Raw genomic sequence first — 18,269 nt, forward strand, 5'->3', positions numbered from 1 at the left:
GTACCGTTATTCGAATGTCGATTTAAATTTACCGAAGAACGGCTTTTCGTTCATTTTGCTTAGTAAAATGCCCACGATTGTAGTGATTTTGTGCTTGAGCGTGTTAGCAGTTTGCCGCCCTGTTTTGGCCACAAGTGAGTAAAAATGAGACAATACTGACCTGTACTAGACAGCAATATACAGGGTGGTTCCCTGGGAAGAGCAAAAAATAAGAAAAATCCGAAAACTTCCGCCGCATACGGACAGGAAGAATAAGAAATCCAAAATTAGAGAAACACTCTGTATCTAAGATAGTTTAGGATGTGACTTAATTTGACAGCTGGTCACATGACTTCTTTTTGATTTGACAGTTCAACTGCCACATATTACGTCACATCCCTTAGGGGATAAGGGATTTCCCTTATTTTAAGTGATTTTTAAGTACATTTACCGGTGCGGTAAAGTGAAATTCTGTGTGGCAGGAAAATTTAGCAATTTGAAATTTGAACACCCTGTAACTCGGTTGTTTTCGGGAGTTCACGGGGGTTGAACCAATCAAATTAACCGTCTTGAACTGCTCTTTTCAGTGGTGTTGAGTAAAAAATTTTATCTGAAAAATTGCGCACAGGGTGACCAAAAACAGGCAATCACCGTACTGTTCATGCACACCCTGTATACTGCAAGCAAAAAGTGTCCTGCAAACTTACGGTGTTGGGTTAAGGAGTTGGTTAGGAACGTTTTTGGTCTCTTGAAATTTTTTTGTAACTTTCACCGTTTTTGATTTATTGAGGAAAAACTGCTTTGGTGCAACAAATTTGAAAATTGAATACTGTTAAGGACAGTCAGGGACAAAATCGCTTGCAAAACCCATTTGGAGTAAGAAAATTACTGTTTTAAGCACATTTTTGGAATCCTCATTTAATTTCCTATCTAACGACATAAAAAAACACTACAAAATCTGGTACAGTAAGGGAGAAAAGTGATGTCAAAGTTTGAACTGCCAAAAAGACAGTTTTCAAAGACAGTCAGGGACAAAATCGCTTGTAAAACCCACTTGGAGTAGGAAAATGACTGTTTTAAGCACATTTCTGGAATCCTCTTTAAATTTCCTATCTAATGGCATAAAAAAAACTGCAAAATCAAGTACAGTCAGGGAGAAAAGTGATGTCAAAGTTTGAACTGTCAAAAAGACAGTTTTCAAAGACAGTCAGGGACAAAATCGCTTGTAAAACCCACTTGGGGTAGGAAAATGACTGTTTTAAGCACATTTTTGGAATCCTCTTTAAATTTCCTATCTAATGGCATAAAAAAAACTGCAAAATCAAGTACAGTCAGGGAGAAAAGTGATGTCAAAGTTTGAACTGTCAAAAAGACAGTTTTCAAAGACAATCAGGGACAAAATCGCTTGTAAAACTCACTTGGAGTAGGAAAATGACTGTTTTAAGCACATTTTTGGAATCCTCATTAAATTTCCTATCTAGTGACATAAAAAACACTACAAAATCAGGTACAGTCAGGGAGAAAAGTGATGTCAAAGTTTGAACTGTCAAAAAGACAGTTTTCAAAGACAGTCAGGGACAAAATCGCTTGTAAAACCCACTTGGAGTAGGAAAATGACTGTTTTAAGCACATTTTTGGAATCCTCATTAAATTTCCTATCTAACGACATAAAAAAACACTACAAAATCAAGTACAGTCAGGGAGAAAAGTGGTGTCAAAATTTGAACTGCCAAAAAGACAGTTTTCAAAGACAGTCAGAGACAAAATCGTTTGTAAAACCCACTTGGAGTAAGAAAATGACTATTTTAAGCACATTTTTGGAATCCTCATTAAATTTCCTATCTAATGACATAAAAAAACACTACAAAATCAGGTACAGTCAGGGAGAAAAGTGGTGTCAAAATTTGAATTTTCAAAAGGACAGTTTTCAAAGACAGTCAGGGACAAAATCGCTTGTAAAGCCCACTTGGAGTAAGAAAATTACTGTTTTAAGCACATTTTTGGAATCCTCATTAAATTTCCTATCTAGTGACATAAAAAAAACCTACAAAATCAAGTACAGTAAGGGAGAAAAGTGATGTCAAAGTTTGAACTGTCAAAAAGACAGTTTTCAAAGACAGTCAGGGACAAAATCGCTTATAAAACCCACTTGGAGTAAGAAAATGACTATTTTAAGCACATTTTTGGAATCCTCATTAAATTTCCTATCTAACGACATAAAAAAACACTACAAAATCAAGTACAGTCAGGGAGAAAAGTGGTGTCAAAATTTGAACTGCCAAAAAGACAGTTTTCAAAGACAGTCAGAGACAAAATCGTTTGTAAAACCCACTTGGAGTAAGAAAATGACTATTTTAAGCACATTTTTGGAATCCTCATTAAATTTCCTATCTAATGACATAAAAAAACACTACAAAATCAGGTACAGTCAGGGAGAAAAGTGGTGTCAAAATTTGAATTTTCAAAAGGACAGTTTTCAAAGACAGTCAGGGACAAAATCGCTTGTAAAGCCCACTTGGAGTAAGAAAATTACTGTTTTAAGCACATTTTTGGAATCCTCATTAAATTTCCTATCTAGTGACATAAAAAAAACCTACAAAATCAAGTACAGTAAGGGAGAAAAGTGATGTCAAAGTTTGAACTGTCAAAAAGACAGTTTTCAAAGACAGTCAGGGACAAAATCGCTTATAAAACCCACTTGGAGTAAGAAAATGACTATTTTAAGCACATTTTTGGAATCCTCATTAAATTTCCTATCTAGTGACATAAAAAAACCTACAAAATCAGGTACACTCAGGGAGAAAAGTGATGTCAAAGTTTGAACTGCCAAAAAGACAGTTTTCAAAGACAGTCAGGGACAAAATCGCTTGTAAAACCCACTTGGAGTAGGAAAATGACTGTTTTAAGTACATTTCTGGAATCCTCATTAAATTTCCTATCTAACGACATAAAAAAACACTACAAAATCAGGTACAGTCAGGGAGAAAAGTGGTGTCAAAATTTGAATTTTCAAAAGGACAGTTTTCAAAGACAGTCAGGGACAAAATCGCTTGTAAAGCCCACTTGGAGTAAGAAAATTACTGTTTTAAGCACATTTTTGGAATCCTCATTTAATTTCCTATCTAATGACATAAAAAAACACTACAAAATCAAGTACAGTAAGGGAAAAAAGTGATGTCAAAGTTTGAACTGCCAAAAAGACAGTTTTCAAAGACAGTCAGGGACAAAATCGCTTGTAAAACCCACTTGGGGTAGGAAAATGACTGTTTTAAGCACATTTTTGGAATCCTAATTAAATTTCCTATCTAATGACATAAAAAAACACTACAAAATCAGGTACAGTCAGGGAGAAAAGTGGTGTCAAAATTTGAATTTTCAAAAGGACAGTTTTCAAAGACAGTCAGGGACAAAATCACTTGTAAAACCCACTTGGAGTAGGAAAATTACTGTTTTAAGCAAATTTTTGGAATCCTCATTAAATTTCCTATCTAACGACATAAAAAAACACTACAAAATCTGGTACAGTAAGGGAGAAAAGTGATGTCAAAGTTTGAATTTTCAAAAGGACAGTTTTCAAAGACAGTCAGGGACAAAATCGCTTGTAAAGCCCACTTGGAGTAAGAAAATTACTGTTTTAAGCACATTTTTGGAATCCTCATTTAATTTCCTATCTAATGACATAAAAAAACACTACAAAATCAGGTACAGTCAGGGAGAAAAGTGGTGTCAAAATTTGAATTTTCAAAAGGACAGTTTTCAAAGACAGTCAGGGACAAAATCGCTTGTAAAGCCCACTTGGAGTAAGAAAATTACTGTTTTAAGCACATTTTTGGAATCCTCATTTAATTTCCTATCTAATGACATAAAAAAACACTACAAAATCAAGTACAGTAAGGGAAAAAAGTGATGTCAAAGTTTGAACTGCCAAAAAGACAGTTTTCAAAGACAGTCAGGGACAAAATCGCTTGTAAAACCCACTTGGAGTAGGAAAATGACTGTTTTAAGCACATTTTTGGAATCCTCATTAAATTTTCTATCTAACGACATAAAAAAACACTACAAAATCAGGTACAGTCAGGGAGAAAAGTGGTGTCAAAATTTGAATTTTCAAAAGGACAGTTTTCAAAGACAGTCAGGGACAAAATCGCTTGTAAAACCCACTTGGAGTAGGAAAATTACTGTTTTAAGCACATTTTTGGAATCCTCATTAAATTTTCTATCTAACGACATAAAAAAACACTACAAAATCAGGTACAGTCAGGGAGAAAAGTGGTGTCAAAATTTGAATTTTCAAAAGGACAGTTTTCAAAGACAGTCAGGGACAAAATCGCTTGTAAAACCTATTTGGAGTAAGAAAATTACTGTTTTAAGCACATTTTTGGAATCCTCTTTAAATTTCCTATCTAATGGCATAAAAAACAGTACAAAATCAGGTACAGTCAGGGAGAAAAGTGATGTCAAAGTTTGAACTGCCAAAAAGACAGTTTTCAAAGACAGTCAGGGACAAAATCGCTTGTAAAACCCACTTGGAGTAAGAAAATTACTGTTTTAAGCACATTTTTGGAATCCTCTTTAAATTTCCTATCTAACAACATAAAAAAACACTACAAAATCAAGTACAGTCAGAGAGAAAAGTGATGTCAAAGTTTGAACTGCCAAAAAGACGTAGTTTTCAAAGACAGTCAGGGACAAAATCGCTTGCAAAACCCATTTGGAGTGACCCATTCATGTTTTTAAGCACATTTTTGGAATCCTCATTAAATTTCCTATCCAAAAACATGAAAAAACACTAAAAAATTGAGTACAGTCAGGGAGAAAAACGGTGTCAAAGTTTGAACTGCCAGAAACACATAGTATTTGTAGTTTGATTATCAATTAAGACACTTTTACATTACCATTTAGCGATCTTCAATAATGCCATCGATGCGTCGCCCTTTGATACCGGCCTACGGTCGCCCTTTGAACCGCCCTTTCTCCGTTGGTCCACGAATCGTCAAGGGCTGAGCCCCGAAGGGGCCCTGAAGCGGAGATGCCCGATTTGCGACTCGTCCGTTTACGGTTACTGCAGCGAAAAACTGTTCCACGATTCCTGCTGCTGTCACAATCCTAACAATCCCTACGGTAAGCAGAAAAAACATGCTAACACTCGTGCCCGCAACACTCGTTACGACTGCGCGGAGCGAATTTGACGTCGCTGTCACTTTGACAGCTCGTAACTCTGGCGTTTTTCGCGCTACAGAGGGCGCTCAAAAAGCGTCGGACAGCTCTCGAAATTCTCTTTAAAACACCTAACCGCACTTTTTGCTCTTAAAGTCACCGAAACGGAGTTACGCGAGCTTGAACCGAACCAACACGTCAGTCAGAATTTGACGTCGCTTGTCACTTTGACAGCCCGTAACTCTGGCGTTTTTCGCGCTACAGAGTGCGCTAAAAAATCATTGGACAGCTCTGGAAATTCTCTTTAAAACACCTAACCGCACTTTTTGCTCTTAAAGTCACCGAACCGGAGTTACACGAGCTTGAACCGAACTAACTCCAGTCCAAGTTGTGGTAAAATGCAGTCACTCACTTTGATCGTAAATAACTCGCTCGTTTGACACTTTTACGATTTACCTGTCATTTGACAGTTTATAGAGCACTCTCCGGGCTACAAATTGTGTCACGGTGACATTTTGCCGTAACTGTCAAACGAACCGAGTTGCGGGCTGTCAAAGTGACGGGGAATGCATTTTGTTGATACAATCCAGTGAGACAGTCAAAACGGCTACCAGAAGCATTTTTACTGTCTTTAAAGTGTCAAAGTGACGTTTGATGGGTTTGAGTAGTCAAAAATGCTACCTGAAGCCTTCCTGACAATTTTAGACAGTCAAAACAGCTACCAGACTACACCAAAACTACAAAATCAAGTCAAAGACAGTTTTCAAAGACAGTCAGGGACAAAATCGCTTGTAAAACCCACTTGGAGTAAGAAAATTACTGTTTTAAGCACATTTTTGGAATCCTCATTAAATTTCCTATCTAATGACATAAAAAAAACTACAAAATCAAGTATAGTAAGGGAGAAAAGTGATGTCAAAGTTTGAACTGCCAAAATGACAGTTTTCAAAGACAGTCAGAGACAAAATCGCTTGTAAAACCCACTCGGAGTAAGAAAATTACTGTTTTAAGCACATTTTTGGAATCTTCATTAAATTTCCTATCTAATGACATCAAAAAAAACTACAAAATCAAGTACAGTCAGGGAGAAAAGTGTTGTCAAAGTTTGAACTGCCAAAATGCCAGTTTTCAAAGACAGTCAGAGACAAAATCGCTTGTAAAACCCACTCGGAGTAAGAAAATTACTGTTTTAAGCACATTTTTGGAATCCTCATTAAATTTCCTATCTAACAACATAAAAAAAACTACAAAATCAAGTACAGTAAGGGAGAAAAGTGATGTCAAAGTTTGAACTGCCAAAATAACGTAGTTTTCAAAGACAGTCAGGGACAAAATCGCTTGTAAAACCCACTTGGAGTAGGAAAATTACTGTTTTAAGCACATTTTTGGAATCCTCATTAAATTTCCTATCTAATGACATAAAAAAAACACTAGAAAATTTAGTACAGTCAGCGAGAAAAGTGGTGTCAAAGTTTGAACTGCCAAAAAGACAGTTTTCTAAGACAGTCAGGGACAAAATCGCTTGTAAAACCCACTTGGAGTAGGAAAATTACTGTTTTAAGCACATTTTTGGAATCCTCATTAAATTTCCTATCTAATGACATAAAAAAAACACTACAAAATTTAGTACAGTCAGCGAGAAAAGTGGTGTCAAAGTTTGAACTGCCAAAAAGACAGTTTTCCAAGACAGTCAGGGACAAAATCGCTTGTAAAACCCACTTGGAGTAAGAAAATTACTGTTTTAAGCACATTTTTGGAATCCTCATTAAATTTCCTATCTAGTGACATAAAAAAACACTACAAAATTAAGTACAGTCAGGGAGAAAAGTGGTGTCAAAGTTTGAACTGCCAAAAAGACAGTTTTCTAAGACAGTCAGGGACAAAATCGCTTGTAAAACCCACTTGGAGTAGGAAAATTACTGTTTTAAGCACATTTTTGGAATCCTCATTAAATTTCCTATCTAATGACATAAAAAAAACACTACAAAATTTAGTACAGTCAGCGAGAAAAGTGGTGTCAAAGTTTGAACTGCCAAAAAGACAGTTTTCTAAGACAGTCAGGGACAAAATCGCTTGTAAAACCCACTTGGAGTAGGAAAATTACTGTTTTAAGCACATTTTTGGAATCCTCATTAAATTTCCTATCTAATGACATAAAAAAACACTACAAAATTAAGTACAGTCAGGGAGAAAAGTGGTGTCAAAGTTTGAACTGCCAAAAAGACAGTTTTCTAAGACAGTCAGGGACAAAATCGCTTGTAAAACCCACTTGGAGTAGGAAAATTACTGTTTTAAGCACATTTTTGGAATCCTCATTAAATTTCCTATCTAATGACATAAAAAAAACACTACAAAATTTAGTACAGTCAGCGAGAAAAGTGGTGTCAAAGTTTGAACTGCCAAAAAGACAGTTTTCTAAGACAGTCAGGGACAAAATCGCTTGTAAAACCCACTTGGAGTAGGAAAATTACTGTTTTAAGCACATTTTTGGAATCCTCATTAAATTTCCTATCTAATGACATAAAAAAAACACTACAAAATTTAGTACAGTAAGGGAGAAAAGTGATGTCAAAGTTTGAACTGCCAAAATGACGTAGTTTTCAAAGACAGTCAGGGACAAAATCGCTTGTAAAACCCACTTGGAGTAAGAAAATTACTGTTTTAAGCACATTTTTGGAATCCTCATTAAATTTCCTATCTAGTGACATAAAAAAACACTACAAAATTAAGTACAGTCAGGGAGAAAAGTGGTGTCAAAGTTTGAACTGCCAAAAAGACAGTTTTCAAAGACAGTCAGGGACAAAATCGCTTGTAAAACCCACTTGGAGTAGGAAATTTACTGTTTTAAGCACATTTTTGGAATCCTCATTAAATTTCCTATCTAATGACATAAAAAAAACACTACAAAATTTAGTACAGTCAGCGAGAAAAGTGGTGTCAAAGTTTGAACTGCCAAAAAGACAGTTTTCTAAGACAGTCAGGGACAAAATCGCTTGTAAAACTCACTTGGAGTAAGAAAATTACTGTTTTAAGCACATTTTTGGAATCCTCTTTAAGTTTCCTATCTAATGACACAAAAAAAGCTACAAAATCAAGTACAGTAAGGGAGAAAAGTGATGTCAAAGTTTGAACTGCCAAAATGACGTAGTTTTCAAAGACAGTCAGGGACAAAATCGCTTGTAAAACCCACTTGGAGTAAGAAAATTACTGTTTTAAGCACATTTTTGGAATCCTCATTAAATTTCCTATCTAACGACATAAAAAATCACTACAAAATCAAGTACAGTAAGGGAGAAAAGTGATAACAAAGTTTGAACTGTCAAAAAGACAGGTTTCAAAGACAGTCAGGGACAAAATCGCTTGTAAAACCTACTTGGAGTAGGAAAATTACTGTTTTAAGCACATTTTTGAAATCCTCATTAAATTTCCTATCTAACGACATAAAAAAATACTACAAAATCAAGTACAGTCAGGGAGAAAAGTGTTGTCAAAGTTTGAACTGCCAAAATGCCAGTTTTCAAAGACAGTCAGAGACAAAATCGCTTGTAAAACCCACTTGGGGTAGGAAAATGACTGTTTTAAGCACATTTTTGGAATCTTCATTAAATTTCCTATCTAATGACATCAAAAAAAACTACAAAATCAAGTACAGTCAGGGAGAAAAGTGTTGTCAAAGTTTGAACTGCCAAAATGACAGTTTTCAAAGACAGTCAGAGACAAAATCGCTTGTAAAACCCACTTGGAGTAAGAAAATTACTGTTTTAAGCACATTTTTGGAATCCTCATTAAATTTCCTATCTAATGACATAAAAAAACACTACAAAATCAGGTACAGTCAGGGAGAAAAGTGATATCAAAGTTTGAACTGTCAAAAAGACAGTTTTCAAAGACAGTCAGGGACAAAATCGCTTGTAAAACCCACTTGGAGTGGAAAAATGACTGTTTTAAGCACATTTTTAGAATCCTCATTAAATTTCCTATCTAATGACATAAAAAAAAACGACAAAATCAAGTACAGTCAGGGAGAAAAGTGGTGTCAAAGTTTGAACTGCCAAAAAGACAGTTTTCAAAGACAGTCAGGGACAAAATCGCTAGTAAAACCCACTTGGAGTAAGAAAATGACTGTTTTAAGCACATTTTTGGAATCCTCTTTAAATTTCCTATCCAATAAGCAGAAAAAACACTAAAAATATGGTACAGTCATGTTGAAAATCAAGAAAATGTACTTCAAAATTTTGACAATCGAGTTGAAAACAAAAAATTAACATCAAAATGACACTCAAGTTAAAAACCAAATTTTGACGTCAAATTCGCTCCATTGAACCGTCAAAACGCCTTTCCCCAGCGACAGCCACTGTCACTTTGACGTGGCGTGTGTGTGTTACATTTTCCTGGCGCATACTTACCGCACAGAGTGCAAAAAGTACACTATTCCACTCGTTGAATAATAACACTATTACACACACCCGGTGTATAATGTGCGCTTTTTACAGATCAATTGCCGTATCAGTGCCAATTTGCCGATTGCAACTTTCTGCACGCAAACTCCTGCCGCGAGCACAAACTCATCACCGCGTGCTGTTGCACCAATTTTCTACTGTACAGGAAATAAGTAATAATAACTCCACTGTGTAGGATATACAGGGTGAATGTATTTATTTATTTATTAATTTATTTATTTATGCCACAGTTGACTTAAATAAAATATATAAGCTTATACGTATTCGAATGATTTTTATTTATTTATTTTTTTTTTGTTTTGGTGGAGTAAGGCATGAAACGTTTCCCTTCTTGACACTTATGACAGCTGTCACGTGACCTAAGAAAAGTTTGCTAAACGTCAGAACTGTCAAATTTGGCTCCATGGAGCTGTAAACGCAACGTACAGTGCAATTAATCAAAGAAACACATCTATTTGCCTTTTTATACTTTCACGTCACTGGTGAGTGAGTTTTGACAGTTATGACAGCTGTCACGTGACGTAAGAGGCATGTAGAAGTGTCAATTAACCTAACAAATGTCAAATTTAGCTCCATGGAGTTGTAAATACAACGTAGAGTGCATTTAATCAAAGAAACACATCTATTTGCCATTTTTTACTTTCACGTCACTGGTGGGCGAGTTTTGACAGTTTTGACAGCTGTCAGGTGACGTAAGAAACATGTAGAAGTGTCAATTAACCTAACAAATGTCAAATTTGGCTCCATGGAGCCGGTAAACACAACGTACAGTGCAAATTTCTCAAATTGGCAACTATTTGCAATTTTCTAGTTTCAGGTCACTGGTGAGCGAGTTTTGATAGTTATGACAGCTGTCACGTGACGTAAGAAACATGTAGAAGTGTCAATTAACCTAACAAATGTCAAATTTGGCTCCGTGGAGCCGTAAACACAACGTACAGTGCAATTTTTCCAAGAAACACATCTATTTGCCATTTTTTACTTTCACGTCACTGGTGAGCGAGTTTTGACAGTTGTGACAGCTGTCAGGTGACGTAAGAAACATGCAGAAGTGTCAATTAACCTAACAAATGTCAAATTTGGCTCCGTGGAGCCGTAAACACAACGTACAGTGCAATTTTTCCAAGAAACACATCTATTTGCCATTTTTTACTTTCACGTCACTGGTGGGCGAGTTTTGACAGTTTTGACAGCTGTCAGGTGACGTAAGAAACATGTAGAAGTGTCAATTAACCTAACAAATGTCAAATTTGGCTCCGTGGAGCCGTAAACACAACGTACAGTGCAATTCTTCCAAGAAACACATCTATTTGTCATTTTTTACTTTCACGTCACTGGTGGGCGAGTTTTGACAGTTATGACAGCTGTCAGGTGACGTAAGAAACATGCAGAAGTGTCAATTAACCTAACAAATGTCAAATTTGGCTCCATGGAGCCGGTAAACACAACGTACAGTGCAAATTTCTCAAATTGGCAACTATTTGCAATTTTCTAGTTTCAGGTCACTGGTGAGCGAGTTTTGATAGTTATGACAGCTGTCACGTGACGTAAGAAACATGTAGAAGTGTCAATTAACCTAACAAATGTCAAATTTGGCTCCGTGGAGCCGTAAACACAACGTACAGTGCAATTTTTCCAAGAAACACATCTATTTGCCATTTTTTACTTTCACGTCACTGGTGAGCGAGTTTTGACAGTTGTGACAGCTGTCAGGTGACGTAAGAAACATGCAGAAGTGTCAATTAACCTAACAAATGTCAAATTTGGCTCCGTGGAGCCGTAAACACAACGTACAGTGCAATTTTTCCAAGAAACACATCTATTTGCCATTTTTTACTTTCACGTCACTGGTGGGCGAGTTTTGACAGTTTTGACAGCTGTCAGGTGACGTAAGAAACATGTAGAAGTGTCAATTAACCTAACAAATGTCAAATTTGGCTCCGTGGAGCCGTAAACACAACGTACAGTGCAATTCTTCCAAGAAACACATCTATTTGTCATTTTTTACTTTCACGTCACTGGTGGGCGAGTTTTGACAGTTATGACAGCTGTCAGGTGACGTAAGAAACATGCAGAAGTGTCAATTAACCTAACAAATGTCAAATTTGGCTCCATGGAGCCGGTAAACACAACGTACAGTGCAAATTTCTCAAATTGGCAACTATTTGCAATTTTCTAGTTTCAGGTCACTGGTGAGCGAGTTTTGATAGTTATGACAGCTGTCACGTGACGTAAGAAACATGTAGAAGTGTCAATTAACCTAACAAATGTCAAATTTGGCTCCGTGGAGCCGTAAACACAACGTACAGTGCAATTTTTCCAAGAAACACATCTATTTGCCATTTTTTACTTTCACGTCACTGGTGAGCGAGTTTTGACAGTTGTGACAGCTGTCAGGTGACGTAAGAAACATGCAGAAGTGTCAATTAACCTAACAAATGTCAAATTTGGCTCCGTGGAGCCGTAAACACAACGTACAGTGCAATTCTTCCAAGAAACACATCTATTTGTCATTTTTTACTTTCACGTCACTGGTGGGCGAGTTTTGACAGTTATGACAGCTGTCAGGTGACGTAAGAAACATGTAGAAGTGTCAATTAACCTAACAAATGTCAAATTTAGCTCCATGGAGTTGTAAATACAACGTACAGTGCAATTTTTCCAAGAAACACATCTATTTGCCATTTTATACTTTCAGGTCACTGGTGAGCGAGTTTTGACAGTTATGACAGCTGTCAGGTGACGTAAGAAACATAACGAACTGTCAATTAACCTAACAAATGTCATATTTGGCTCCATGGAGCTGTAAACACAACGTACAGTGCAATTCTTCCAAGAAACACATCTATTTGCCATTTTTTACTTTCACGTCACTGGTGGGCGAGTTTTGACAGTTTTGACAGCTGTCAGGTGACGTAAGAAACATGTAGAAGTGTCAATTAACCTAACAAATGTCAAATTTGGCTCCGTGGAGCCGGTAAACACAACGTACAGTGCAAATTTCTCAAATTGGCAACTATTTGCAATTTTCTAGTTTCACGTCACTGGTGGGGGAGTTTTTGACAGTTATGACAGCTGTCACGTGACCAAAGTAAAGTATTGTCAAAAATTACGAGTTTCATTTGTTTTTTAGACTGAAACAAGCAATGCGCACGCCCCACCGAAGGTGTTCCAGGAATATTTCAAAAAAGACCCACAATATTTACATACACCACCCACTATACTACGGTAAGGTAAAAAAGCGTTTGTGCCCAATTTTTGGTGCGTAAATTTGAAATTTTCAGGAATTTTGTACGCGCGCGCCCAACGGTTTGGCCACGCCCAACAAAACGGGGCCACGCCCCGTCCCTTTGAGCGCGCGCACCGCCCCATCTAGCGTGAAATTCCGAATTTCCGTGTCGTTTACGCTCATCAGACGATCACCTGCGCAACGGGGCAAAATTTCATTAGAAAATGACAAAAATACGGGTTTTTCCCTGGGAAATGGGGAAAAACCCATTTTTTGGACGAATTTTGGACGATATTTTTCGTTATACTTCCCTGAAACCACGTGACTAATAACTTTGTTATTTGACATTTGACAGCGAAAAGTCGCGGAAGAGAAAAGATAGTCCAGATCGAGAGCTTTCCAAAAATGTGCCTACTAAAGTCGATCGGTTGACTGGTTTGGCCGCTAGAGGGCGACAAAGTGAGACAAAGCGGTTTTGGTGGATCTTGACGTTGGAGAAAGTGGGCGGGGGCGGTTTGGAGGGGGTAGAAAGGGGGAGAGGGGGCTGGAAGGGAGGGGAGGATCAAAGTAGGCGCGACACGTGATGTAACCGTGTTGCATTATACACTGACACTGGTGGAGGAGGGGGAAAGGAGGGAAAGTTCAGGGGGAAAGAGAGAGAAAACTTTGACGCCCTCTAGCGGCCCAACCACTGAACCAATCAACTTGAGTAATGACATTTTTGACAAGCCCTCGACCTGGACTATCTTTTTGCTTCGGTGACTTTTTCCTGTCAAGTGTCAAATTAAGGAGTTACAAGCTGTCAAAATAACAAAACTGTCTATTTTGTCTAGTCACCTAGATTAAGTGTCAATAACTCAATGGTTAGTTGACGTTTTTCAGACAAACTTGTCGTTTGATATTTTGTAGAGGACACTCTGAGCAACAATCTGTCAAAAAAATCAACTATGTCACTACAAAATCAGTTAAAATCGAGGAGAAAAGTTTGAGCTGCCAGAATCCCCATTTGAAAGGACACTCAGTGACAAAATCGCTTATAAAACTCACTTGGAGTGAGAAAATAACTGTTTTAAGCACATTTTTGGTATCCTCATTAAATTTACTATCTAATGACATAAAAAACACTAAAAACTTTAGTACAGTCAGGGAGAAAAGTGGTGTCAACATTTGAACTGCCAGAAATACAATTTTAAAGGACATTCAAAGGCAAAATCGCATGTAAAACCTACTTGGAGTAAGAAAATTACTGTTTTAAGCACATTTTTGGAATCCTCATTGAATTTCCTATCCACTAACCAGAAAAAACACTACAAAATTTGATATAGTAAGGGAGGAAAGCAATGTCAAAATTGGAACTGCCAAAAAGACAGTTTTTAAAGACAGTCAGGGTGAAAATCGCTTGTAAAACCCACTTGGAGTAGGAAAATTACTGTTTTAAGCACATTTTTGGAATCCTCATTAAATTTCCTATCTAATGACATAAAAAACACTACAAAATCAAGCACAGTCAAGGAGAAAAGTGATGTCAAAGTTTGAATTGCCAAAAAGACAGTTTTCAAAGACAGTCAGGGACAAAATCGCTTGTAAAACCCACTTCGAGTAGGAAAATGACTGTTTTAAGTACATTTTTGGAATCCTCATTAAATTTCCTATCTAATGACATAAAAAACACTAAAAAATTGAGTACAGTCAGGGAGAAAAGTGGTGTCAAAGTTTGAACTGCCAAAAAGACAGTTTTCAAAGACAGTCAGGGACAAAATCGCTTGTAAAACCCACTTCGAGTAGGAAAATGACTGTTTTAAGTACATTTTTGGAATCCTCATTGAATTTCCTATCCACTAACCAGAAAAAACACTACAAAATTTGATATAGTAAGGGAGGAAAGCAATGTCAAAATTGGAACTGCCAAAAAGACAGTTTTTAAAGACAGTCAGGGTGAAAATCGCTTGTAAAACCCACTTGGAGTAGGAAAATTACTGTTTTAAGCACATTTTTGGAATCCTCATTAAATTTCCTATCTAATGACATAAAAAACACTACAAAATCAAGCACAGTCAAGGAGAAAAGTGATGTCAAAGTTTGAATTGCCAAAAAGACAGTTTTCAAAGACAGTCAGGGACAAAATCGCTTGTAAAACCCACTTCGAGTAGGAAAATGACTGTTTTAAGTACATTTTTGGAATCCTCATTAAATTTCCTATCTAATGACATAAAAAACACTAAAAAATTGAGTACAGTCAGGGAGAAAAGTGGTGTCAAAGTTTGAACTGCCAAAAAGACAGTTTTCAAAGACAGTCAGGGACAAAATCGTTTGTAAAACCCACTTGGAGTAGGAAAATTACTGTTTTAAGCACATTTTTGGAATCCTCATTAAATTTCCTATCTAATGACATAAAAAACACTACAAAATCAAGCACAGTCAAGGAGAAAAGTGATGTCAAAGTTTGAATTGCCAAAAAGACAGTTTTCAAAGACAGTCAGGGACAAAATCGCTTGTAAAACCCACTTCGAGTAGGAAAATGACTGTTTTAAGTACATTTTTGGAATCCTCATTAAATTTCCTATCTAATGACATAAAAAACACTAAAAAATTGAGTACAGTCAGGGAGAAAAGTGGTGTCAAAGTTTGAACTGCCAAAAAGACAGTTTTCAAAGACAGTCAGGGACAAAATCGTTTGTAAAACCCACTTGGAGTAGGAAAATTACTGTTTTAAGCACATTTTTGGAATTTTCATTAAATTTCCTATCTAATGACATAAAAAACACTAAAAAATTGAGTACAGTCAGGGAGAAAAACAGTGTCAAAATTTGAACTGCTAGAAACACAGTTTGAAAGTACAGTCAAGGACAAAATCGCCTGTAAAACCCACTTGTAGTGATAAAATTACTGTTTTAAGTACATTTTTGGAATCCTCATTAAATTTCCTATCTAATGACATAAAAAACACTACAAAATCAAGTATAGTAAGGGAGAAAAGTGGTGTCAAAGTTTGAACTGCCAAAAAAACAGTTTTCAAAGACAGTCAGGGACAAAATCGCTTGTAAAACCTACTTGGAGTGAGAAAATAACTGTTTTAAGCACATTTTTGGAATCTTCATTAAATTTCTTATCTAATGGCATAAAACAAACTACAAAATCAAGTACAGTAAGGGAGAAAAGTGATGTTAAAGTTTAAACTTCCAAAAAGACAGTTTTCAAAAACAGTCAGGGACAAAATCACCCATAAAACCGACTTGGAGTGAGAAAATGACTGTTTTAAGCACATTTTTAGAATCCTCATTAAATTTCCTATCCAATAACACAAAAAACACTAAAAAATTGAGTACAGTTAGGGAGAAAAGTGATGTCAAAGTTTGAACTGCCAAAAAGACAGTTTTCCAAGACAGTCAGGGACAAAATCGCTTGTAAAACCCACTTGAAGTGGGAAAATGACTGTTTTAAGCACATTTTTGGAATCCTCATTAAATTTCCTATCTAATGACATAAAAAACACTAAAAAATTGAGTACAGTCAGGGAGAAAAGTGGTGTCAAAATTTGAACTGCCAAAAAGACAGTTTTCAAAGACAGTCAGGGACAAAATCGCTTGTAAAACCCACTTGGAGTAGGAAAATGACTGTTTTAAGCACATTTTTGGAATCCTCATTAAATTTCCTATCTAATGACATAAAAAACACTAAAAAATTGAGTACAGTCAGGGAAAAAAGTGGTGTCAAGGTTTGAACTATCAGAAACACAATTTTAAAGGACACTCAAGGGAAAAATCGCTTGTAAAACCCACTTGGAATGAGAAAATGACTGTTTTAAGTACATTTTTGGAATCCTCATTAAATTTCCTATCTAATGACATAAAAAACACTAAAAAATTGAGTACAGTCAGGGAAAAAAGTGGTGTCAAGGTTTGAACTGTCAGAAACACAATTTTAAAGGACACTCAAGGGAAAAATCGCTTGTAAAACCCACTTGGAATGAGAAAATGACTGTTTTAAGCACATTTTTGGAATCCTCATTAAATTTCCTATCTAATGACATAAAAAACACTAAAAAATTGAGTACAGTCAGGGAAAAAAGTGGTGTCAAGGTTTGAACTGTCAGAAACACAATTTTAAAGGACACTCAAGGGAAAAATCGCTTGTAAAACCCACTTGGAATGAGAAAATGACTGTTTTAAGTACATTTTTGGAATCCTCATTAAATTTCCTATCTAATGACATAAAAAACACTAAAAAATTGAGTACAGTCAGGGAAAAAAGTGGTGTCAAGGTTTGAACTGTCAGAAACACAATTTTAAAGGACACTCAAGGGAAAAATCGCTTGTAAAACCCACTTGGAATGAGAAAATGACTGTTTTAAGCACATTTTTGGAATCCTCATTAAATTTCCTATCAAATAACATAAAAAACACTAAAAAATTGAGTACAGTCAGGGAGAAAAGGGATGTTAAAGTTTAAACTGTCAGAAACACAGTTTTCAAAGACAGTCAGGGACAAAATCGCTTGTAAAACCCACTTGGAGTGAGAAAATGCCTGTTTTAAGCACATTTTTGGAATCCTCATTGAATTTCCTATCTAATGACATAAAAAACGCAACAAAATCAGGTAAAGTCAGGGAGAAAAGTGCTGTCCCACAAAAGCTGTTTCTCTTGGCTGTCCTTATTGTAGTTTGTCAGTCTTTCGGAGCATCCCTGCCAGTCTCTAACCCACTTTGCCTTGTTTTTTTCAATTACTCCCAACAGAAATGAGCATTTTCAAAGAAGTATAACGAAAACAACAATTCGACCTTTCTCAGTGCTTACCGGGTGCAATGCGTCCGTCCAATTCGGCCACCCCATTCGGCACAAGACTTCGGACAACGATCACGGACGATCGCGGATCGTCCGGATCACGGTAATCCAATATGGAGAAGCCCAAACCTTTGTCGGCCTTGATCAGCTCGACGTAGTCGATTTGTCGGCTCCACAGCGCCGTATCGGTCGTTTCGCCGTTTGATTCGTCGGCTACTAAAACTCAAACAATGTCAGATCGGGAGTGCGACGCGGCCACATGGGAATTGGTTGGGAAAAAGCGTTTTTCTAATTTTGGCATATAAAGTGACACTTTTCAAAACTGATTAGAGTGACAAAACGTTTTACTTTATGTAACTAGTTATGAAAAGTTAATTTCATCACTCCCTGTTTTTATGCATTTCCGTAGAAACATATGGGCGACATCCATCATAACATGTCGTTGTCACTGTTTATACAAGGTGCTATGAAAGTGAATATTTGTGTTAAATCACTTTAAAAGATGGTTTTTACCGCTTTTTGGTCAAAATTAGAAAAAATTATGTATGCAACACGTTTCGAAAATGTCTTATTGTGTAACTCATTCAAAGTGTAGGACCTCGCTGCGCTCGCCCTACAAACATTCATTTGTTACACAAAATCGATCTTTTCGTAACTGGTTAC

The 18,269-nt window shown here is 36.5% G+C and overlaps 3 protein-coding genes across 4 annotated transcripts in view; 1 reads left to right on the top strand and 2 right to left on the bottom strand.

Annotated features, from left to right (window-relative positions):
- The window catches only part of LOC145737422 (uncharacterized), a 28,463-nt gene extending 23,448 nt beyond the window's left edge, over window positions 1-5,015 (bottom strand). The window contains exon 1 of one of the 2 annotated variants that reach the window (XM_081992097.1): window positions 4,875-5,015. In XM_081992097.1, coding sequence (XP_081848223.1) covers window positions 4,875-4,877 — 3 coding nt within the window. In that variant the 5' untranslated portion in view covers window positions 4,878-5,015. The remainder of the gene's footprint in view (window positions 1-4,874) is intronic. The other variant, XM_081992102.1, reaches the window with a different exon arrangement.
- On the top strand, window positions 1-9,859 carry LOC145737425 (uncharacterized). Its single transcript, XM_081992104.1, has 3 exons — window positions 1-134; window positions 4,882-5,100; window positions 9,630-9,859. Exons 1-3 carry the CDS (start codon window positions 68-70, stop codon window positions 9,746-9,748), a joined length of 405 nt encoding a protein of 134 aa, XP_081848230.1. The 5' UTR covers window positions 1-67; the 3' UTR covers window positions 9,749-9,859.
- Window positions 9,769-18,269, bottom strand: part of LOC145737416 (patj homolog) — a 25,898-nt gene continuing 17,397 nt past the window's right edge. Inside the window, 2 exon segments of the mRNA XM_081992084.1 lie at window positions 9,769-13,019; window positions 17,619-17,822. Coding sequence (XP_081848210.1) covers window positions 12,877-13,019; window positions 17,619-17,822 — 347 coding nt within the window. The 3' untranslated portion in view covers window positions 9,769-12,876.

Source organism: Ips typographus, linkage group LG14 (genome assembly GCF_016097725.1).
Source record: "Ips typographus isolate SLU linkage group LG14, UJ_Ityp_2.0, whole genome shotgun sequence".
In the NCBI taxonomy this organism is placed as follows: domain Eukaryota; kingdom Metazoa; phylum Arthropoda; class Insecta; order Coleoptera; family Curculionidae; genus Ips; species Ips typographus.